We start from the raw sequence: 23,945 nt of genomic DNA on the forward strand, positions 1-23,945 counted from the left end.
TCCAGTATTCATATGTTATTTTTATTCTGATTTAAAACTAAGATAGCTCAAGTTTTCCCCAAGGCATATTTTTAATGGCCACATAATATGTTATTGAGTTAACTTACTGCAATTTAGTTGATCATTACTCTATTATTTGGACTTAGAATTTTTTCCTCTTTTTTCATGGTTTTAAACAATGCTACAGTAAACATCTTTTGAATCCTTCCTTTTGTAGTGATTCCCAAAGATGGAATTTCTGAACTAAAGGCTGTGACCATTTTTTTATGGCCCTGGGTATGATTATCAAATGGCTGTATCAAAAGGGTCAAGTTGTTGCACTCCCACTGGCAGTGAATGAGATCACAAGCATTCTGACGTTGTGGTGACCTGTCTCTCGGAGGGCCAGCTGCAAGCTCTTAGGAAGTAAGACCAGTGGGCAGCTGCTGAAGACGCCTCCAGACAGAGGGGGAAGTCGAGCCACCAAACATCTGCTAGGCTGGGCAGGGGCCATGCGCTCTGGGTCAGTGATGTTCTTCTCTTCCAGAGTCATCCAGTGATTCTGGAGATGTCCATTTGGAAGCCGAGAGCCTTTGATGTCACAGGGTTGAAGGAATGATGCTCCAAGTGAGGACTAACCAGTGATCCCACCAATTCCCCTTAGAACCTTCAGAGGCCTGTGGGGCCTTTCTGGGGTTGTTTCTCATCTCCTCCACTCTTGGCTTCTCAGTTTATTCCTTTGGATCTTTCCAGACACCGTCTTCGGCAGTTCTGAAACAAAGGCCACCTAGTGACCATAAAACAAAAACAAAAACACTTTTAAATCATCATTTGCCAGAAAGACTTTTGTCTCGAAAACAGTCATTACCATCGGTCACTTCGTCAGAAAGCCTCCATGAGTCATGGTTTTATCCAAATGGCAACAGTCAAAACAGTCAGAGCCTGGAGCACGTGGTCTTTCCCACAGTGTTTCAGCACCACGCCCTGAATCTGATTTACAGTCACTTCTTAGAGGAGGAACAGAATGTGCTTTGGGGAGGCCCCGTGAACAGACAGGGAGAAAAGGCTGAAGCAGCTGCTGGGCCTGTTTGTGCCTTCATCTCCCCAGCGCCGAGCCCGGAGGGGGAGCCCAGGTAGCGTGTGCCCTCCTGAGCCCCCAGCTCATCATGTCCTAGAACCCCCGATGTTTACCTCCTGGGGTACTTGTACGGAGCAGTCACCCTTTTCACGTGCTCCTGGAGCTCCCGGGTTAGTTCCTCTGGACTGTGAGAGGAGTAGGCTGGAGAAAGGACTATAAACGCCTTTACTACCTGCCAGAGAAAAAAAACCAATCAGGCCTTGTGTAACAACTCTTTTCTCCCTAACCTAACCTGTGAATAAGCACTCACATTTACCAGCAAAAGAAGCAAGTTCTACAATTCCTTGGGCTCAGCCAGTGAAATGGACAACACCAACTTTTTCTGTTGCTTGCCTTTCCAGGACCAACTCTCAGGAGCATTGGCTTTTGTGGAATGATATCAGACCCCTACCTATTTCCCAAACTAGTCCCCATACCTGAAGTGACACCCTTAGGAGCCAACGTGCTTCTCTTAGGATGCAAATACTTTGAAGAGAGAAGCTTCACAAACTCCTTAAGTGCCGTTACGTCCAGGTTTTCCTGACTAGGAAGGTAACTAGGCGTAGGTTTGGAGACACAGGGTCGGGGAACAGTGCAGACCACTTTCAAGGGGAGGGGGCTCTTTCTGAGACTGCATGTGTGAGCGTCTGCAATCAGCAAACATTTTGCTGCACGACCTCTATTCCAGGCATCCTGAGGGACATGCTGCACCTTGGCTCTCTCTGCCCACGTCTTTCTTGCAGGCTGCTTCCTGCCAAGGAGGAGGAAGAGTCCCAAACTCAGGCACAATAAAACGTGGTTTCTGGTAAGAACAGAAGAGTCCAAAGGCCAGGAGGTTGCTTGTTCATACCAGCATACAACTCTGTCAACACATCCTGTTAAGCGGTGGTTCACTGTCCTTGCATACTTCCAAAGGTGAGCATCTCACCACCATTTCATGTTCAGACAGATCTGGCTTTTAGGAAGGGCTTTCTCTTATGTTTTCTAAAACTACCAAACATTTACTGAGCACTTTCTACATGCCAGGCTCTGTTCTGAACGGTTTACATGGATTTTCTGTGAGCACACAGCAATTTGTCACAGCCCCAGCTAATTTGCAGCATGCAGAACTAGGCATACTTTTCCAGGTGTCATTTCTCCAGCATACAGATGGGATTCTCACCTCCCTCATTCTACATTAGTGGCCTCAAATTTTAGTGGGCATCAGAATCAGTTGGCTGGGGGCTTCTGGTCAAAATGAAGATTCCTTGGGCTGCATGCCAGTCACTCGGATTCAGCAAGTCTGACTTGAGGTCTAGAAATCTGCATCTTAAACAAGAATCCCAGACGATGCAGCTGTGAGCAGTCCAGGGCCCAGACTGAGCATCACTCCTCTGGCCCCAGTGCTTCTGAGAACGTAGCTTGATGTTGCACCAACTTTCATAAAGCAACTACATAAAACTTCAGGGTTACATTGGATTTACAGCCAGTGAAAAGCACATAGGTCTGCCTATGGACTTATTTCTCCCATTCTATCTGTTTCTTTGGGACCCTGGGAAGGAATTGGCATTTCTCCTGAGAAAGGCTAGCTTATTGAATTTGGCCCATCTTTCTGATAGATCAAGGTCACTGCAGATACTTATTCTGTCGTCCCTCGAGTTAGCTGTTCCCCCCAGGTTAGAGCCACCAGCCACTATGTCTGGGGCACTTGCTATGTCCTCATCTGCAAATGGAAAAAGACTTTCTATGGGACAGGACAGATGACAAAGCCTGCACCTACCGCTACCATCTCCCACCCAACAGTCAGCCTTTTTTGGACCCAGTTCTGTCTCTAATTGTCACCAAAGTGTTGGTGTCTTCCCCTGGTGTCCCTCTAGAAAGTATTTATAGCTCTAAAGACATGAGGGCAATGCTCAACCAAAAGGAATGTGTGTCTGATGGCGGCATTTCAGACTCTATGGTGCCTGGAGGGCAGAAAGATAGGGGGGAATCTGGGCCTTCCAGATTATTCTGCTGGGTGCTAATAGGCAGAGAATCAGGGGGCAATGTTCTTGGCTGGACTGGTTACCTCTCCTCTGACGGGGTCTGGGCTGCTGACCACAGCAGACTCCAGGACAGCTGGGTGCTCGGCAAGGGCACTTTCCACCTCAACGGGCCCGATCCGGTAGCTGGAAGAGGAAAGCAAACTCTTCCATATGACCTCCCCTCACCCATGAAGCTTCGAAGGGAGAAGAAAAGAGCAGACAGCTTGACCTTGCGGAATTGATCACATCGTTGTTTCTTCCCATGAACCAAAAGTAGCCATCCTTGTCCCTGTGGGCTCGGTCCCCCGTGACGTAAAAGTCCCCTCGTTCTGATGCAGCCGTTTTCTCAGGATTGTCCTGAAAGACGAAGAAAGCCCATGAAGGGACATCGGGGCACAGCCATTCAGACCAGCTACAGCCCAAGTGGCCCCATGTAGGAGCCTGGGGGCCCCTCAACAGGAAATCCAGCAGTCCCCAAAGCCCAAGCTGGCCAGAATTTCCCACTGGACAAGGGGCCGTGAATTTGTGGGGTTTCTCTCTTTTAGTTGGAAGGAAGCTGTCAGGAAATGATTAAGGACAGCCACCCACACCATCCTTAGAGGGGTCCTGGGAAGCATAGTTGAATGCAGGAGGGAGGGCACAGGCTTAGTATTTAGGATAAAAAAATCACACTGATACTCTGTGCTCAGGAATCACTGAAGGTAGAAAGTGAGGGCCTGGCAAAAATCAAGGGTAGAGGAAAGAGAAAAAAAAATCAAACTCTGACTCTCAAAATTTTAAAGAAAAAGATATTACTCAGCAAGAAAAAGAAATAAATCACTGATATATGCAATGATATGGATGAATCTCAAAAACACTATGCTAAGTAAAAGATACCAGACACACACAATGTAATACTTGATGATTCCATTTATATGAAGTTCTTTTTTAAAAAACAAAAAGGCAAAGTTACTCTATAGTGACAGCAAATAATTTAACAATTGCCTGTGGCTTGGGGATTGGCTGCAAGGGGCTACAAAGAACTTTTAGAGGTGATAAAAATGTTCTATATCTTGACCGTGGCGGTGGCTACACAGGTGTACACATTTGTCAAAAGTCATTGACCTGTACATTTAACATTGGTGTATTTTATTGTATGTAAATTATACCTCAATTTAAAAAATGCATTCTGAGAAAAAAGAAAAAAGCTAAGCTATCAACACTGAAAAACAAATCCATCACAAAATCTGTAAGAAATGTACACAGAAAACTTAAAACTCTACAGAACATTAGAGAAGATACAAATAAATGGAAAAACGGGAAGACTTAATATCATAAAGATGTCAATTTTTCCCAAATTGATCTATAGACTTAGTACAACTCCAATTAAAATGCTAACAAACATTTTGCCTGGAACTTCACAAGTTGACTCTAAATGTATATAACAGAGCAGAGGGCCAAGATTAGGTAAAACATCTCCAAGAAGTTGAGTAAGAAGGAGAGACGTGCTCTACTAGATGTCAAGTCTTATGAGAACGGTTTGTGGACAAGTCTCTCTGGTACCAGCACAGATAAAACAAGTAACAACTAAGTAGAAGAAAGTGCCCAAACTTATCTATCTATGGATATATCAAACTTTTATATCTGACCAAGTCAACATGACAGATCACTGGGGAAAGGAGAGTTGTTCAACAAATTGGCTATCCACGTGGAAAAAATAAAATAGATCCCTACCTCATACCATACATAAACCAACAACAAATGGTTACAAACTTAAATGTCAAAAGCAAAACTTTAAAACTATTGGAAGAAAATGTAAATGAATATATATTTCCTACCCCAGCATAGAAAATGACCTAATAAATAAGATACTTAAAGCACCAACCATAGAAGAAAAAACTTATTGATTTGACTATGTGAAAATGAAAACTTCTGTTCAACAAAAACACCTTAAACAAAGTGAAAAGAAAAGCTACAAGCTGGGAAAAGATGTTTGCAACTGATACAACAAAAAAGGGATCAGTATCAAGAATATACTAAAGAACTCTTATGCATCAATTAGAAAAGACAAACAACTCAACAAAAGTTGGCAAAGGCACGAACAGGCATTTCAAAAAGAGGAAATACAAATGGCTACTGAACTTATGAAGAGACATTCAACTTCACTAGTAACCAAGGAAATGGAAAGAATACCATGAGTTAACACTTTACACCTACTAGACTGTCAATCTACTACACATGACTGAACCATTTCTTAAATTTTGAGTTTTTCCTCCATTTTTCGGTTATAAACAATGCTGCAGTGAACATCTTTGTGTGCCAAATATTTTCCTGCGTTTTCAGTTCTTTTCTTTGTAGTTATTCCCAAAGATGGAATTCCTAAGCCAAAGGGTATGACCAGTTTCATAGCCCTGGATATCAAGTTACTTTATCAAAATTACTTTATCAAAAGGGCTAAGCTGTTACACTCCTATTTGCAGTGAATGGGATCACAAGTGTCCAGAGACCATGGTGACTCACCCTTAGGATTCTTGTGGGAATGTAAATTGGTACAACCACTTTAGCAAAATTAAACACTTTCTTGTAAAGTTGAACATCCCCACATCCCATGACATAACAATTCCACAGCTAGATATATTCCAAAGAGCAACTTGAGCATCTGTGTACCAGAGGCATGGACAAATGTGCTCACAGCAGAACAGTTTTCTAGCAAATCACTGAAAACAAGCCAAGTGACCATATATGGGAGAATGGATAAATAAATGGTGATTTATTCACACAATACATGTATATGACATTTATAATTATAAATAAAAAAGAACTTTTGGGGGAAAAAAGACATCTTGGTGAGAGTAATTTGTGAAGGGGCTTTTTGGGCAGGCCATCCTTTGCCTTTACATAAAAGCAGCATTCTAGAGAAGACCATGGATGGAGACATTAACTTTCTCAGGGTAATGGCACATGTTGTGAGGCTGGGCACAGGGTAATGGATTCAAAGCACCCCTGGCAGATCCAACAGCCACAGGAGGGAATGTGCTACATAAAGCATAATTATCACATTCACTAAAAATTGGAGAAACATTAAGCTTCCATAGGAAATGAAATTTTCCCAAAACACTTAGTGCCACAAAAAAGACTCATGACAGGGGCCAGCCTGGTGGTGTAGTGGTTGAGTTTGCATGCTCTGCTTTGGCAGCCTGGGGTTTGCAGGTTCAGATCCTGGGTGTAGACCTACACATCACTTATCAAGCCATACTATGGCAGCATTCCATATGCAAAGTGGAGGAGGATTGGCACAGTTATTAGCTCAGGGCCAATCTTCCTCACCAAAAAGAAAAAAAAAGACTGATGACATCACTGAATTTTAAAAAGTTTATAGTACAGAGCCCTAGGAGATTGACGTCAACATTATGGCAGAGTGAGTTGTTCTCTTTGTCTGTCCCCTCTAAGTTATAACTAAACAGACATTCATCAACCAACGGAGGATTCCCTACACAGCACAACAGGATGCCAGAGAGATCCATGCTGTACATCTGAGAGTGGGTGGACTGGATCCCCAGGAAGCACTGGAACTATGTGAGTGGACCCCTCCTTTTCCCTGGCAGCAGCTATCCAGGTCGTGGATCCTCAGACAGCAACCAGCAGGACTGTAAGTGGAGGCAGGGGCAACCCATCCCACGCACATGAACGTTTTGGGAGTGCTAGTCCAGCCTGCAGAAGCACCCACCTACAGAATCAGCCCAGCAGGTGGGAACACTCCCCAGTGAGCAATGGCAACTCAGCCCCTGCGAAGCTGTCCCATCCACCAAGTGCAGCAGCTCAGCCGAACCACCTGCAAGCACAGTGCCAGCCTGAATGAAAGAAAGTGCCCCTCTCACCTAGCAAAGCAGCTTGGCCAGTCCCCTGCCGAGTGCAGCAGCATTGCCTGCACAAGAGCAATGGGCCTGCTAGCACAGAGGCCCTGCCTGCATGCGTGCAACCTGCTCACTGAATGCTGAGGCCCTGCCCACATGAGCACAACCTGCTGAGCAGCTATGGCCAACCTTCACAAATGCAGAGTGGCTCTACCAGCACAACTACCAGCAGATGAGGTGGGATCAGAAAACACAGGTCCTGCCCCACCCCCCAGTGGTGGCAGGTGGAATCTGTGACCTGATACTATCACAAATGTGCTGGCAGAGGATTAATTCTTCAAACACCATGAAGAACTACAGTAACACTTCACAGCCAAAGGAAAATGACAAGTCTCCAGAAACCAATCCTGAAGTTACAGAAGATTACAATCTAAATGACAGAAAACTCAAAATAGTTGTCATAAAGAAACTCAATGAGTTACAAGAAAACTCAGAATGACAGTTTAATGAGCTCAGGAATAAAATTAATGAGCAGAAGGAATACTTGACCAAAGAGATTGAAACTCTTTAAAAACTATACAGAAATTCTGGATATGAAAAACACAACTAAAGATAGAAATATAGAAGTGCTTCAGGTGGAGAAGGAGAGAGAACTAAGATTTTTAAAAAAGGAAGAAATTCTTCAAGAAATATTTGACTCAATTAGGAAAAGCAACATAAGAATTATAAGTATTCCAGAGGGAGAAGAGAGGGAGAAAGAAGCAGAAAGCTTGTTCAAAGAAATAATATATGAGAACTTCCCACACCTGGGGAAGCAAATGGACTTACAAATACCTGAAGCCAATAGAACTCCTAATTATATCAATGCAAAAAGACCTTGTCCAAGGCATATAATATTAAAATTGGCAAAAACCAATGACAAAGAAAAAATACTAAGGGCAGCCAGGCAGAAGAAAATAACCTACTAAGGAACCACTATCAGGCTTTCAACAGATTTGTCACAAGAAACCTTATAGGCTAGGATAGAATGGAATGATATAATATTCAAAATACTGAAAGACAAAAACTTTCAGCCAAGAATACACTATCCAGTGAAACTATCCTTCAGATATGTTGGAAAAATAAAAGCTTTCCCAGATAAACAAAAGCTGAGGGAGTTCATTGCCACTAGACCTGCCTTACAAGAAATGAGGAAGGAAGGCCTGCCACCTGAAAGAAAAAGGCGAAGGTTGACAAAGCTTTGAGCAAGGAGATAAATAGACAGCCAAATCAGAAAATTTCAGCTTTCTATCAGAACAGGTTAGCAAACACTTACTTATAACATAAAAGATAAAGGGAAGGAAAGCATCAAAAATAACTATAAACAATTTAATCACAAACTCACAACACAAAAAAGACTTATTTATGACAACAATACTCATGGGAGGAAGAGGAAAGTGATGGAACCTGCTTAGGCTAATCAAGATAAGGGGCTATCAGAAAATAGACTATGTCATCTACAAGATCTTTTATACAAACCTCATGGTAACCACCAAACAAAAAATCAGAGCATAGCCGCAAATCATAAATAAAGAAAAAACTGAGAAAACTATCACAGAAAACAAACAAACTGAAATGGAGGTCAGGAATACCAGGGAAAAGAAACAATGGAAATGTAGAACAACCAGAAAACAAGAAATAAAATGGCACTATTAAGCCCTCATATATCAATAATCACTCTAAATGTAAACGGCTCAAATTCTCCAAAGGACACAGAGTGGCCGGATGGATTAAAAAGAAAGATCCAATAATATTCTGCCTCCAGGAGACACATCTCAACTCTAATGTCAAATACAGACTCAGCATGAAGGGATGGAAGATGATACTCCAAGTAAACAGCAACCAAAAGAAAACAAATGTAGTTATATCAGACAAAGCAGACTTCAAGATAAAAATGACAATGAGAGACAAAGAGGGGCAGTATATAATGATAAATGGAGCATTCCACCAAGAGGACATATCACTTATGAATATATATGCACCTAACACAGGAGCACCAAGGTATATAAAGCAGCTATTAACAGACCTAACAGGAGAAAGTGACAGCAACACAATAATAGTAGGAGACCTCAACACCCCACTTACATCAATGGATAGATCATTCAGACAGAAAGTCAACAAAGAAACAGTGGCCTTAAATGAAACACTAGACTAGATGGACTTAATAGATACGTATAGAACATTCCATCCAAAAACAGTAGAATATACATTCTTCTCAAGTGCACATGGAACATTCTCAAAGATAGGCCATATGTTGGGAAACAAGGCAAGCCTCAACAAATTTAAAAAGATTGAAATCATATCAAGCATCTTTTCTGAGCACAATCCTATGAAACTAGACATAAACTACAAGAAAAAAACCTGGGAAAGTCACAAATATGTGGAGATTAAACAAGATGCTGCTGAACAACTGTCGGATCAATGAAGAAATCAAAGGAGAAATTTTAAAAAATACCTGGAGAAAAAGGAAAATGAAAATACAACATACCAACTCTTATGGGATGCAGCAAAAGCAGTACTAAGAGGGAAATTTATAGCAATACATGCCTACCACAACAAACAAGAAAAATCTCAAATAACAATCTTAAACTACACCTAACAGAACTAGAAAAAGAAGAACAAACAAAGCCCAAAGTCAGCAGAAGGAGAGAAATAATAAAAATTAGAGCAGAAATAAATGAAATAGAGACTAAAAAAAAAAAAAAAAAAAACAATAGAAAGAATCAATGAAACTAAGAGCTGGTTCTTTGAGAACATAGACAAAATTGACAAACGCTTAGCCAGACTCACTAACCAAAAAAGAGAGAAGTCTCAAATGAATGAAATTAAAAATAAAAGAGGAGAAATTACAATGGATACCACAGAAATACAAAGGATTATAAGAGAATACTATGAAAAGCTATATGCCAACAAATTGAATAATCTAGAAGAAATGGATAAATTCTTAGACTCATACAACCTCCCAAAACTGAACCAAGAAGAAACAGAGAATCTGAATAGACCAATCACAAGTAAAGAGATTGAAACAGTAATCAAAAACCTCCCAAAAAATAAAAGTCCAGGACCAGATGGCTTCTCAGGAAAATTCTACCAAACATTCAAAGAAGATTTAATACCTAACCCTCTCAAGCTATTCCAAAAAACTGAAGAAGATAAAACACTTCCTAGCTCATTCTTTGAGGCCAACATCATCCTCACACCAAAACCAGACAAGGACAACACAAAGAAGGAAAATTAAAGGCCAATATTGCTGATGAACATAGATACAAAATCCTCAACAAAATATTAGCAAATTGAATACTGCAATACATTTAAAGGATCATACACCATAATCAAGTGGAATTCATACCAGGGACACAGGGATGGTTCAACATCTGCAAATAAATCAATGTGATACACCACATTAACAAAATGAGGAACAAAAATCACATGATAATCTCAATAGATGCAGAGAAAACATTTGACAAGATCCAACATTCATTTATGACAAAAAATATCAATAAAATGGGTAAAGAAGGAAAGTACTTCAGCATAATAAAGGCCATATATGAAAAACCCACAGCCAACGTTATACTTAAGGGTGAAAAACTGAAAGCCATCCTTCTGAGAACAGAAACAAGACAAGGGTGTCCACTGTCACCATTCCCATTCAACATAGTACTGGAGGTTTGAGCTGGAGCAATTAGGTAAGAAAAAGAAATAACAGATATCCAAATTGGAAAGGAAGAAGTAAAACTCTCACTGTTTGTGGACCACATGATTCTGTATATAGAAAACCCTAAAATTCCACCAGAAAACTATTAGAAATAATCAATAACTACAGCAAAATTTCAGGGTACAAAATCAACTTACAAAAATCAGTTGCATTTCTATACACTAATAATGAACTAGCAGAAAGAGAAGTCAAGAATACAATCCCATTTACAATAGCAACAAAAAGAATAAAATATCTAGGAATAAATTTAACCAAGGCAGTGAAAGACCTATACACTGAAAACTATAAAACATTATTGAGAGAAATAAAAGAAGACATAAAGAAATGGAAAAATATTTTATGCTCATGGATTGGAAGAATAAACACGATTAAAATGTCCATATTACCTAAAGCAATCTACAGAATCAATGCAATCCCAATCAAATCTCAAAGACATTCTTCACGGAAACAGAACAAAGAATCCTAAAATTTATATGGAACAACAAAAGACCCCGAATAGCCAGAGCAATCCTGAGAAAAAAGAACAAAGCTGGAAGCATCACAATCCCTGACTTCAAAATACACTACAAAGCTATAATAATTAAAACAGCATGGTGCTGGCACAAAAACAGATGCACAGATCAATGGAACAGAACTGAAAGCCCAGAAATAAAACCACACGTTTATGGATAGCTAATTTTCGACAAAGGAGCCAAAAACGTATAATGGAGAAAGGAAAATCTCTTCAATAAATGATGTTGGGAAAACTGGACAGCCACAGGCAAAAGAATGAAAGTAGACCATTATGTTACACCATATACAAAAATTAACTCAAAATGGATTAAATACTTGAATGTAAGACCAGAAACCATAAAACTTCTAGAAGAAAACATAAGCAGTATGTTCTTCAATATAGGTCTTAGCAGTATCTTTTCGAATACCATGTCTACTCAGGCAAGGGAAACAAAAGAAAAAATAAACAAGTGGGACTACATCAGACTAACAAGCTTCTCCAAGGCAAAGGAACAAAATGAAAAGACAACCCACCAACTGGGAGAAAATATTTGCAAATCATATATCTGACAAGAGGTTAATTTCCAAAATATATAAAGAACTTACACAACTCGACAACAAAAAAACAAACAACCTCAACGAAAAATTGGCAGAGGATATGAAGAGACATTTTTCCAAAGGAGATATACAGACGGCCAACAGGCACATAAAAAGATGTTCAACATCAACATCACTAATTATTAAGGAAATGCAAATCAAAACTACAATGAGACATCACCTTACACTCACCAGAATGTCTATAATTAACAAGACAAAACATAACAAATGTTGGAGAAGATGTGGAGAAAAGGAAACCCTCGTACACTGCTGGTGGAGATGCAAACTGGTGCAGCCAATACGGAAAACAGTATGGAAACTTCTCAAAAAATTAAAAATAGAAATATTGGGGCTGGCCCTGTGGCTTAGTGGTTAAGTTCGGCGCACTCTGTTTCAGCTGCCTGGGTTTGGTTCCCAGGCGCAGACCTACACCACTCATCAGTGGCCATGCTGTGGTGCCAACCCACATGCAAAATAGAGAAAGATTGGCACAGACATTAGCTCATGGTGAATCTTCCTCAAGCAAAAATAGGATTGGCAACAGACGTTAGCTCAGGAAGAATCTTCCTCAGCAAAAAAAAAAAGAAAAAAAAATACTGTACAATCAAGCTATCCTACTTCTAGGTATTTAGCCAAAGAACAAGAAATCAACAATACAAAGAGATTTATGCACCTCTATGTTCACTGGAGCATTATTCACAATAGCCAAGATGTGGAAGCAACCCAAGCGCCCATCAACTGATGAATGGATAAAGAAGATGTGGTATATATATACATTGGAATACTACTCAGCCATAAAGAAAGACAAACTTGTCCCATTTGAAACAACATGGATGATCTTGAGGTATTATTTTAAGTGAAATAAGCCACACAGAGAAGGACAAACACCATGTGACTTCACTCATATGTGGAATATAAACAAACACATGGATAAGGAGAACAGATTAGTGGTTACCAGAGTGGAAGGGGGTGGGGAGGTGGGTGAAGGGGATAAAGGGTTACATATGTATGGTGACAGATAAGAACTACGCTATTAGTGGTGAGCATGATGCAGACTATAGAGAAACTCATATATAATAATGTACACCTGAAATTACAGTGTTATAAACCAATATTACCTCAATTAAAAAAACAGTGCCTAATACAAAACTGCATTTGTGGTACGGTGCCAATTATGCACGAAAATATACACTGGGAGCTCTTTGCTCACATAAATTTCGTTAAAAAACATTTTTATTATTTCTGTATTACACAGTTACAAATCTCATATAGAATAAATAGAAAATAAAGATGAAGAATGACAAAAGAGCAGTCCCGCTACTCAGACCACCAAGGCTAAAAATTTGATCTCATCTATAGGACTTTTTCATTGCCTATATGTGATTTTGTGTGTATACACACTTGTATGCATATGGAACCTCCTATATGTATATTTTATAACTCAATTTTAATTCAGTTAACAATATATCATAGATGTCTCCTCACAAGAATAAAAGTCCTTTGCAATATCATATTAAGTGGTTCCATAATATTCCCCTGTGTGGCTGTAACATTATTTATTTAAACAATTTCCTCTTGTTAGAAATTTGGGTTCTTTTTCTTTTTAGTCTTTTCCCTTTCCTTTTTTCTTTCTCTCTTCTTTTTTTTTTTTTGTTGTTGCTTTCATACACGAGGCTGTAATACCATTTGCATAACTAATTTCCTGCTGTTCAAAATTTAGATAGTTGCTCCACATTTTTTGTCTATTTTAAACAACACTGTAATGAACATCTGCATATTTGACAGTTTGCTTCCTTAGGAAGACAAGTATATACTTTATACTGGATATAAAATGGACATGGGCATATTAATTTAGTTGGCATTGCAATGTCAGCTGTTTCAAGTGGTCAGTGTGCATTTGAAACATGTGGGCTGATGCGGGGGTTGAGCTTACCTGGTCAGTCCTGCTGACCACCCGTCATTCACAGAGCAACTCGGGGCTAACATCGTCTATCAATTTTCAAATGTCCCGTGAGTCTCATGAAGAGATTTGATACTTTTTCTTAGTTAAAAATGATCTAGAAAGAAAACTAACTGCTGGTGTTGGTGATGGGAAGAAAAAGTTGAAGAAAGTGAAGGTTCCTGTCCAGTAAATAACTTTACAAATTACTTTACTCTCTCAATGGGATGACCACAAACCCAGAGAGGTCCTGTATGCGAGCTCTATGAGGACCAGTGCCCTGTCTTTCCTATCCACTGCTGTATACTTAGTGGCATGAAGTAGACACTCAATAATGAATGAATTAACAAATTCTTCAGGAAAGTCAAGGACTTACTATTGCTTACAAAAATGATTAGGAGGAAATACATTAAAATTTTAACATGATCTCTGCTTGGTGCAATTACTATGTTGTTGTCTTGTAGGTAAGTTTCTGTGACTTTAAATAAAATCCTGTGAAAGACTGTCTCTCTTATAGTCACAGAAAAGCCACTAAAATACATATACAACATTCTAAAAACAAATGGACTGATTTTTATCAGCTCCTTCCAATATTGTAGCTAACTGATGGCTTCATATACGCACCAGATAGAATTCCTGTAAAGACGTGGTTCTTAACCTTGGCTGCACATTTGAATCACCTGGAGAGTTGATCCACACCATCAGAAAGGTCGATCTCATTGAGCTGGGGCTTGAGTATCAGAAATGTTCGAAGCTTCCAAGGTGTTTCTAATGTGTAGCCAGGGTTGAGAACCACGTCAGTAGAGTTTTACAGAGAAGAGTTTGGAGAAAAGAAAGCCCATCAAAACACCAGCCAAGGTGAGTGTAAGGGAGAGGTAATCACTGGATTATTGCCGAAACTTGGACTGGAGTCTTAGGACACAGCCCTGCCAGCAAACTCCTATCCACAAAAGAGTCAAGACAGAAAGAATCCAGAAAACAAGTCTATGACCTGAAATTGCAGTTTGACCTTTGGTAAGTCCCTTCCCTTCTTTGAACCTTGGTTTTCTCACCATTAAAATGATGGAGTTGCCCTTCTCTTATAAGTTTCCACTCTCAGACACACCCAGAGTTGATTGACATTGGCTAAGTCACTTCATCTCCCTAGCTTCCTTATCAATGTGTTAGTGCCATGGAGTTAATTCCAACTCCTAGGACCCTGTATACAGCAGAGTGGAACCCTGCCCAGTCTTTTTTTTTTTTTTTTTGTGAGGAAGATCAACCCTGAGCTAACAACCATGCCAATCCTCCTCTTTTTGCTGAGGAAGACCGGCCCTGAGCTAACATCTATTGCCAATCCTCCTCCTTTTTTTCCCCTTTTTCTCCCCAACGCCCCAGTAGATAGTTGTATGTCATAGTTGGACATCCTTCTAGTTGCTGTATGTGGGACGCCGCCTCAGCATGGCCTGGCAAGCGGTGCATCGGTGCGCACCCAGGATCCGAATGCGGGCCGCCAGTAGCAGAGCATGCGCACTTAATCGCTAAGCCACGGGGCCGGCCCCCTGCCCAGTCTTTTTGAACCATCTTCTCACCTTCTGGCGCTGTATCAGACAATGATCCGCTGCTATTCATAGGGTTTTCATCGCCAATTTTTTCTGAAGCCAGGTCCTTCTTCCTAGCCTTAGTCCGGAAGCTCCACTGAAACCTGTCTACCATGGGTGACCCTGCTGGTATTTGAAATACCAGTAGCATAGCTTTCAGCACCACAGCAACATGAGGCCACCACAGCATGACAACTGACAGACAGGTGATATGGTTCTCTGACCAGGAAATGAACCTGGGCTATGGCAGTGAGGGTGCTGAATCTTAACCACTAGACCACCATCCTTACCAATAATAGCACCTTATCAATAATAGTACCAACCTACCTCACACAGTTATTGCAAGGGTTCACCAAATAGATGTTTATAAAGTGTGGAGCACAAAGCTTGACACACAGTAATCACTGTGAAAATGGCCATTCTAGGCCACTTACCAAATAGCAATTGAAGAAACAGAAGGGCCTGGTGGGTCTGATGCGGATAGCAATATTCCCCTCTTCTCCTGGAGGCAGGATGTTGCCCTCATCATCCACAATCTGACAGAGAGATCACAGGACAGTATCTGGATGTTTGCACAGCCAGGACATCCAGTCAGCTGAGCCTGGTCCTATTGACCTGGACGTGGGTTTGGCTACCCTCTTTGAACCAAGCCTCACCAACAGTTGGGAGAGGCTGCCTACCTGCACATCGTAAAGTGGGGATGCTTTCCCCATGGATCCTGACTTGATTTTCGTGCCTCTTGGATTGGCACAGATTAGAACCTGGAGAGAAACCAGTACCAATAAGGAGGAGACTTATCCCCTTAGCTTCCTTCCTGGTCCATGCCTTTTCTCTCACTCGGCCTTCCAACTCTTTCTCCCTCCCTCTTTCTCCTACCCTCTCTTCCTCACTCCCCTTCCTGCCTTCCTCCCTTCCTGTCTTTACTTCTCTGTTTCTTTCTTCTTTCTTCTTTTACCCTCTTTCTTCCTCCCTTCTTCCCTTCCTTCCTCCTCATCTTCTTTTCTTTCTTCTCTTATTTCCATAATCATCAAACATTTATTGAACACTCTAGTGGGCACTCACACATAAAGAACTTAACATGTCTCCCAAAAGACTCGGCTGATTGCCCAGATGGCATCTGTCTGCCCAGATGGCTGTGGAGAATACTGTTTAAGATCGTGGGCTCTGGCCACAGACAGACACAGCTATCCTGGTGCAGGCAAACACCATCCTCAGCCATGAGAGTTGGTTTGCTGGCCACGGTTTCATTGTGAAATTACTTTCAATTGCCTTTAAACCATAGGAGAAGAAAAGCTGATGGAGTTTTGTTACCAGTTTCTCCCTGTGGGCAAGGCAGTTCCGACAGGTGTCACAGAGATGACAGCCAGAAAGGCAGGAGGCTCTGCCGCTGACCGGCTGAGGGCTCAGATGGAGGTGACCTGGGGCAGGGAGCCTGGCCCTGTGGTACTCACTGTCTCAGACTGGCCGTAGCCTTCATGCAGCTCCAGGCCCGTCTGGCTCTTCCACTTCTCCCTCACGTCAGGATTCAGGGCCCCTCCTCCACTCAAACAGTGCCTCAGGCTCTGAAACTGGTACCTTTCTCAGCCAGGAAAACAGGGTCGCCTATGTCAGCATCCCCATCCCCATCCCCCCCTCCAGCACTGCTGCCCAGGTCCAGACACCTAAAGGCACTAGAGAGTAATCTTCCAGGCTGTATAATTTGCTCCAAGAGCCCCATTCTCTGGCTTTACAGGCATGTTCCTCATGGACAGATAATTTTCAAAAAATCCATTCTATCTGAATTTGGAATAAAATCAGAACCTCATATATCAGGTTTTGACATAACATGGTGAATTCCAGGTGAATTGGCCCAAATCATTTAGTTGGAAACAAATGGATTGATAATAGATTTCTTGGGACAACCACCTGGTTGAAAAAGATAAATCAAGTAAAAATTTAAAAGATAGAAAGTAGCCCTCTAAGAACCAAAAAAATTCTGATATAGGGGCCAAAAGTTTTCACAGATATTACATATGTTGCAAAACTACCCCTCCATTCAAAAAATTGTCCAAAGTGTGAAAAATCAGTGATTGCAAATACATTTTCTACCATTTTTCCCTTTGGATCAAATTTGTTTGACTGTTACTTAGTATTACTGAGTATCTTTTAACCAAATTTTTCTTGGACAAATCATTCAGAGTCTGCTTTTGGTCAAAATCATGACATAGACATAGACACAACAGATCAATGAATGGGATGAATTGTTACGTTATAGAAGAACTCACCTTGAGACACTCGTATAAGAACACACTGTCTTAGCCATTTCGTGGCCAGGTACATGGGATTAGGGAAGATGAGGGAGGCCAGGGACAACCCCTTGTGACTTGGGAGAGGATAGAAGAGGGAGTCATAGACCAGGGTCAGTAGGTTACTCAAGGGAGTCAGGTCTCTCTCCACATACGCCAGCAACTAGACTTGTCCTGCCAGCAGAGTTACTCTGCATTCACCCAGAACAGGAGCCATTCACAGTGTCTTGTCGCCTTCTGCTGGGTGCCCAATGGCATTCACTCAAAAAATGGCTGGCTGGAGTTAGTCTGAGGCTGACTGATGGAGCCTCTACTGTGGTGAGCTTGTTAGTCCCACCAGACCTAAGGCCTTGGCCACAAATCCCATCCCACAAGTGGCTAGCAAGTATCCAACAATTTCTCTAATCTCATAGAAGTAGCAGACATTGCTAAGGGAATGGCCTTTGGGTGTATGGTGGGGAGACAGCCCACCTCAAGTACCGAAATTTCAGACTGACTCAAATCTATTCAGTTCCATCTGGATGCAAATTCCTGGGGGGCAGAAGTTCATTGTCGAGGGGCATCTGCAGAGGATATGGGCGTGTATGTTTGAGTGTGTGTGTGTGTGTGTGAGAGAGAGAGAGATAAAGAGAGACAGAGACAGAGAGACAGAGTTGGAATAAGGTGGTGGGTGTGTATGTGTATATATACTCCTGTATATTCACATACTTGGGCCCCCAAAGCACCAAGCAGATGTGCTGTACCTGGTCAGATCCTCCTGCACAAGCAGCCGGAAGATGGTGGGGACACAGCAGAGGGTGGTGATGGGTCGCCTGGAGAGAGTCTAAAGAAAAACAAAGAGCGGAAGATCTGAGAGTTCCAGGGTGGGACTTCATGGAAATGGAGCAGGTGAACTGGTCACTTATTCAAGCCTTTTCTTCTGAAAGCTCAAAACTTATATTCCACTCATCTCATTTACACTCAACAACATAAGAGGTGTTTTTGTCTCTTACATTCAGGATAACCTTGGCATCAACTCCGGGCAGCTCATGCACAAAAACGCAAGAACCGTTAGACCAGGCAAAGAAGAAGGTCCAGGCTGCCTTTACCCAACCAGTGTCAGTTGTGTTCCAGAAGATGTCCGATTCAGTCAAGGCCACCCATCGCCTGACAACAATTAGAGAAAGTCAGGACATTCAGCAATGCTTCTACCTTTAGAAAGGATTACACTATATGTGTTACCTTACTTGGAGCCATGCCCACAGTGGGTACTTACTTATGCTTCTCAAATCTATACAAGAACCATAAAGTTAACTTTTGTTTCAACAAGTGTCTATTGAGCATCTTCTATATACCTATGCCCTAGGCTAAGGATACAGAATTTAAAAGATCCCATGATTTCAAGGAGTTCACAGTCTAGTGGAGTGCTATATGAGGGAACAAATAATCTCAATACAATATGATAAGGGCTCTTTATTCAGCAAACATTTATTCAGCACTTATTCTGGACTTAGCATTAGGGATATAGAAATGAATGATTAGTCTTGCTTTGAGGGGCTTCTGATTTAATAAGTATGAACATCTAGGAAGCCCCTGAAGAGCTGCTTTAAACACAGAGCCTTATGCAATTACGGAGAATGGGCACCTAACCCAGAGAAAGGATGGAGATGGGGCCTGAGAAAGCTTCCATAGAGGAGGTGACGCCTGAGCTAGATGTAAACAATGCGTAGGCATTACAAAGGTGAGGCAGAGAAAGAAGAACATCTTGGGATGGGAAATAGTGCCTGCAAGCATGGAAGACAGGAAAGTGATCGTGTTCTGCACTTGGATTCTGGGACACATGCTCTCCTGGTCCTCATCCTACTAGTTGGCTGCTCCTTCTCAGTCTCCTCTGCTGAATTCTCCTCACTTACCCCCTCAATGTGGAAATGCCTCAGTTCTGAGACCTCTTCTCTTTTCAATTTTTATTATTCTTTGCTGATCTCATCCAATCTCCTGGCATTAAATACCATCGTTATGCTGATAACTCCAGCATGAGTCTTTCTCTTTAACTCTAGGCGTGTATAGAGTTACATGTCCACTGCCTACTCAACATCTCCGCTTTTAACTCAAGTATAGAGATATCTAATAAGCACTTCAAACTTACAAAGCTAAAAACGATCTCCCCCTCTTTCTCCCACCAGATAGCTCATCCCACAGTCTTCCCCCTCTCCGTTAATGCTTCTGGTTGTTCAGGCCGTAAAAATTGGCATCATCCTTGACTCTTCTCTTTCTCTCTCACCTCACATCAAATCTGTCAGCAAATCTTACTAAGCGTACATTCAAAGCACATTCAGAATCTCACCTGCTCTCACTCCTTCCCACTGCTACTCTGCTGGGCAAGCCTCCACCCTTGCCTCTTAATGCACTGGCCTCTTTAGTGGTCCTCTGCCTCATCCCTTGCCCACTACAGTTTATTCTCAACCCAATATCCTGAGTGATCCTTTTAAAAAAAGAAATCAGAGCATGTCACTCCTCTGCTCAGAATACTCCGATGTTTCTCAAAAAATTAAGCATAGAATCACCATATGATCCAGCAATTCCACTTCTAGGCATATTTCCAAAAGAATTAAAAGCAGGGTTTTGAACAGATATTTGTACACCCATGTTAATAGTAGCACTATTCACGACAGCCAAAAATGGAAGCAACTCAAGTGTCCATCAATGGATGAATGGATAAACAAAATTTCTATGTACATACACTGGAATATTATTTAGCCTTAAAAAGGAAGGAAATTCTAACACATGCTACAACGTGGATGAAGCTCGAAGACATTACACTAAGTGAAACAAGCCAGACACAAAAGGAAAAATACTGTATGATTCCACTTATACAAGGTTCCCAAAGTAGTTGAATTTGTAGAAACAGAAGGTAAAACTGTGGTTGCCAGGGCGTCAGGGGAGGAGGGAATGGGGAATTATTGTGTAATGGGTACAGAGTTTCAGATTTGCAAGATGAAACAGTTCTGGAGTTAGATAGTGTTGATGATTGCCCGACCATGTGAATGTACTTAATGCCACAGAACTCTACACTTAAAAATGGTTAAAATGGTAAATTTTATGTTGTGTATATTTTACCACAATTTTTTTAAAAAAGAAAACCCTCCAATGGCTTCTCCTCTCTCACAGAGGAAAGCCCAAAGCCTTCAGCTCCCACCTGATCTGCCCCCTTGTCAGCTCTCTGCCCTCAACTCCTGCCCCTTCCCCCTGGCTCACACTCCTCCTGCTCACGCGCCTGCTGTCTGTTCCTTGGACCCATCAGACGAGCTGTCCCCCGTACCTTCCACTGGCCACAAAACCCAGACCATAGCTGGCCTGGGAGTGCTCCACCATCTTGGGGGTCCCAGTGGTGCCACTTGTGAAGTAAATGGCCAGTGGGTCTTGACTCTTGGTCCTCACGCAGTCGTGCTCTGTGGATGCCTCCCTGTAAAATATAAACATACTGGGTGGTACTACCAGTAGTGAAAACAGTCATGACAACAAGGATATTTACAACAGCAATGCTGGCCACTGTTTCAATCAATGCTATGTGCGAGGCACTGTCCTGGGAGCTCCAGCTTGCTTTATCTCTGATCCCTGCAATCACCTCCCAGGGTAGGAACTCTCAGTATAACCCTTTGCAGATAAAGAAATTGAGGCTAAAAATGCCTAAAAGACTCACTCAAAGGAGCCTGGGCTCTTTTACCGGGACATGAGGACTTTCTGGTGGAACACACACAGATCCATGACCATGCGTCTGCACATTTGGCTGTTTTCTAAAGGGTTCCCTAAATTTGGAGTTTTGAGATCTGGGTAATTCCTAAAGCTCTGTGATCTGGAGAATCTTCTAACACACTGGTTCTCAACCTTGGCTGCACCTTAGGATCACCTGGTAAGTTTTTAAAAGAAATACCGTTGCCTGGGCCCCACCCTGGAGAAAACGAAATCAGAACCTTTGATGGTGGGCCTGGGCATTGGCATTTTTTCACAAAGGTCCTCAGGTAATTCTAATGACAGCCACAGTGGAGAACCACTGGTCTAGACCAACCTGACAGCTCATCAAAATCACCTGGGCAGGTCTCTGAAAACACAGATTCCCAGGGCCCTCGCTCAGATATGTCTCGTTAAGTAGGTCAGATGTGGGGCCTTGAAATCTGTATTTAAAACAGCACCCCAAAATAGATAAATAAATTCCCATAATTTTATGGTAGAAAGTTTATATTCTAGCATAAGAAAAAATAATCTAAAAAGTATTTACCATGTCCTCAAACTTTTAAATATATCTTTTGTGCCTAACTTTATTACTTAAATATATTGAAGAGTTTCTGTTTAAATTTCTCCTGCTAATCATTAGACTGAAATATAGCAATGAAAATGTATTATAGAAAAATACCATATGCTGGAAATATATTTTGGAAAATACAGGATACGTTATTTATATTGCATGGCTGCGGGTCTTATAATCCTCAAAATTATAACACTTTTAAATGAACGTGACACATGGTTCTCTTTTAAGCAAAGCTAATGATAAAAGACAAATGTTTATATTAGCCAAAAAATAGAGTCAAATAAAGTAAACAGCACCAGGGTGAATTTGACACAGTTGGTCTGTGGGACAGGCATTTGTGACTCAACAGTGCAGGCCCCCGAGAGGACCCCTTTTTGGTTCTGCCCCCATCAGGATAAAGGCTCAAATTCCCACAGAGGTTTGCACCAGGGTCTTGCTCAAAGGCAGATGGCTTTGGTTCTGTCCCAACCTTAACTTGACTACTTGTTATCATCTTGAGCAAGTCACTACTTTTCCAAGTCTCAGTTTCCTCATCTGTTGGGTTAAATTGGGTTAAAGTGCACGTCATGGGGTTTTTTTCAAGGATTAAATAAGATGATGCCTGATTCATTATTGTGTTTTGAGCACCAACACAATGCTTGTCACAAAATAGATGTTCATTAAATCTTTGTCCCGTGAATGAATGTAGGTGAACACTTACCTAACACAATGCCTAGCATACACTAAACACTCAGTGCGTGGTAGCTATTATTCTATTACTAATTGACCACCTACTATGTACTCAATGCATCATATAGCTTATCTCATTTCCTCTGGCTAATCGTTCTGGAACCACTATCATCATTAGAGAGGCAAATGAGGCACAGAAAAGCTAGTGATGACGCCAGTACTGACTGAGTGAGTGACTTTAAGGATCTTAAGGTGGTCACCAGGATTACATCTCAGTTCCATCTTGCTTCCAAAGTGAGCATTCCTTTCTGATTCACTCCCTTCGTGTGCAGTCACCCATGCATTCCATCTCTCATTGCCTAAAGGGGAGATGACCTGGCCTCATTTCCATGCTGTTCTCTGAGAGTCCCAACTTACCGGAGAAGTTCCCTGAAGTTCACCTAGCCTGGCCGACTGCTGTCTGACACCAGCAGCTTGGTCTGGAGGGAGGGGCAGTTGGTGCTAATGACGTCCACCCTGGGAGCCAGGGAGTCCCTGGTGATGATGGACTTGACCCTGGACGCTTGCAGCCGATACTTGAGGTCCTTCTCCGTCAGCTGAGTGACGCCTGGAACCATGACGACCCCCGAAATGACACAGAGAAGGGATGTTGGAGGCAGCAGGGGAAGACCCCTGTGAAGAGGCCCAGACCAGATATCCCCATCAGAGACGGGAGCAGGAAGGGGCTGGACAGGGTTGGAATGCCTGAACTGGAAAAGGTAGCAATTATTATTACTAACTATTATTATAATAAAAGTAACAATTACATTTATGGAGCACTTACATGGGTTAAGAACTTTACATGCATTATTTCACTTAATTCTCAGAACCCTGGAGAGCAGATGCTATTATTATACCCATTTTGCAGAGTTAAAAAAATGAAGACTTAAACCTTTATGCCTTAATTAAATGAAATAACTGGCCCAAGATCACACAGCTAATATGTTGTAGAGCTGGAATCGTGAACCCAGGCAGGGTAAACCTGAGAGTCAGTGATCCTGAATGTTGTATTATCTTGTCTTAAAGATTACCTAGCTCAGTGGTTTTCAGGCCTTTCAAACAAAAGGCTACAACAAATCCTAGCGTTGGGTGTGGGTGTCTTGGGACACCGGGGTAAATATAGCAGATGGGGGCTCCAGGACCCCACATAACTTCAACCAAAGCCACTCTAAGGGTAGCTGCATTCATTTCTTCCCAAGGGGAAGAGATGAGGAAGCAGAAATCAGGGGCAAATTTTAATCAGACACTTGAAAGACAACTTGAGCAGAATGTGGTTGTTAACACTCCATTGAGTCCAGCACTCTCATTTCACAGACAGGAAGAAAGAGATACTAAAAGAATGAATCATCCTGCCACAGCCAGTGAGTGAGGAC

At 41.7% G+C, this 23,945-nt stretch overlaps 1 protein-coding gene across 1 annotated transcript in view; it reads right to left on the reverse strand.

The window, feature by feature from the left end:
* Positions 1–256: 256 nt before the first annotated feature.
* Positions 257–23,945, reverse strand: part of LOC131422509 (acyl-coenzyme A synthetase ACSM5, mitochondrial-like) — a 29,883-nt gene continuing 6,194 nt past the window's right edge. Inside the window, 11 exon segments of the mRNA XM_058569820.1 lie at positions 257–766; positions 1,158–1,289; positions 3,144–3,243; positions 3,329–3,456; positions 15,729–15,830; positions 15,975–16,055; positions 16,746–16,869; positions 18,323–18,402; positions 18,572–18,725; positions 20,878–21,021; positions 22,951–23,161. Coding sequence (XP_058425803.1) covers positions 683–766; positions 1,158–1,289; positions 3,144–3,243; positions 3,329–3,456; positions 15,729–15,830; positions 15,975–16,055; positions 16,746–16,869; positions 18,323–18,402; positions 18,572–18,725; positions 20,878–21,021; positions 22,951–23,161 — 1,340 coding nt within the window. The 3' untranslated portion in view covers positions 257–682.

The sequence above is a fragment of the Diceros bicornis genome, chromosome 26 (assembly GCF_020826845.1).
Source record: "Diceros bicornis minor isolate mBicDic1 chromosome 26, mDicBic1.mat.cur, whole genome shotgun sequence".
Taxonomy (NCBI): Eukaryota; Metazoa; Chordata; class Mammalia; order Perissodactyla; family Rhinocerotidae; genus Diceros; species Diceros bicornis.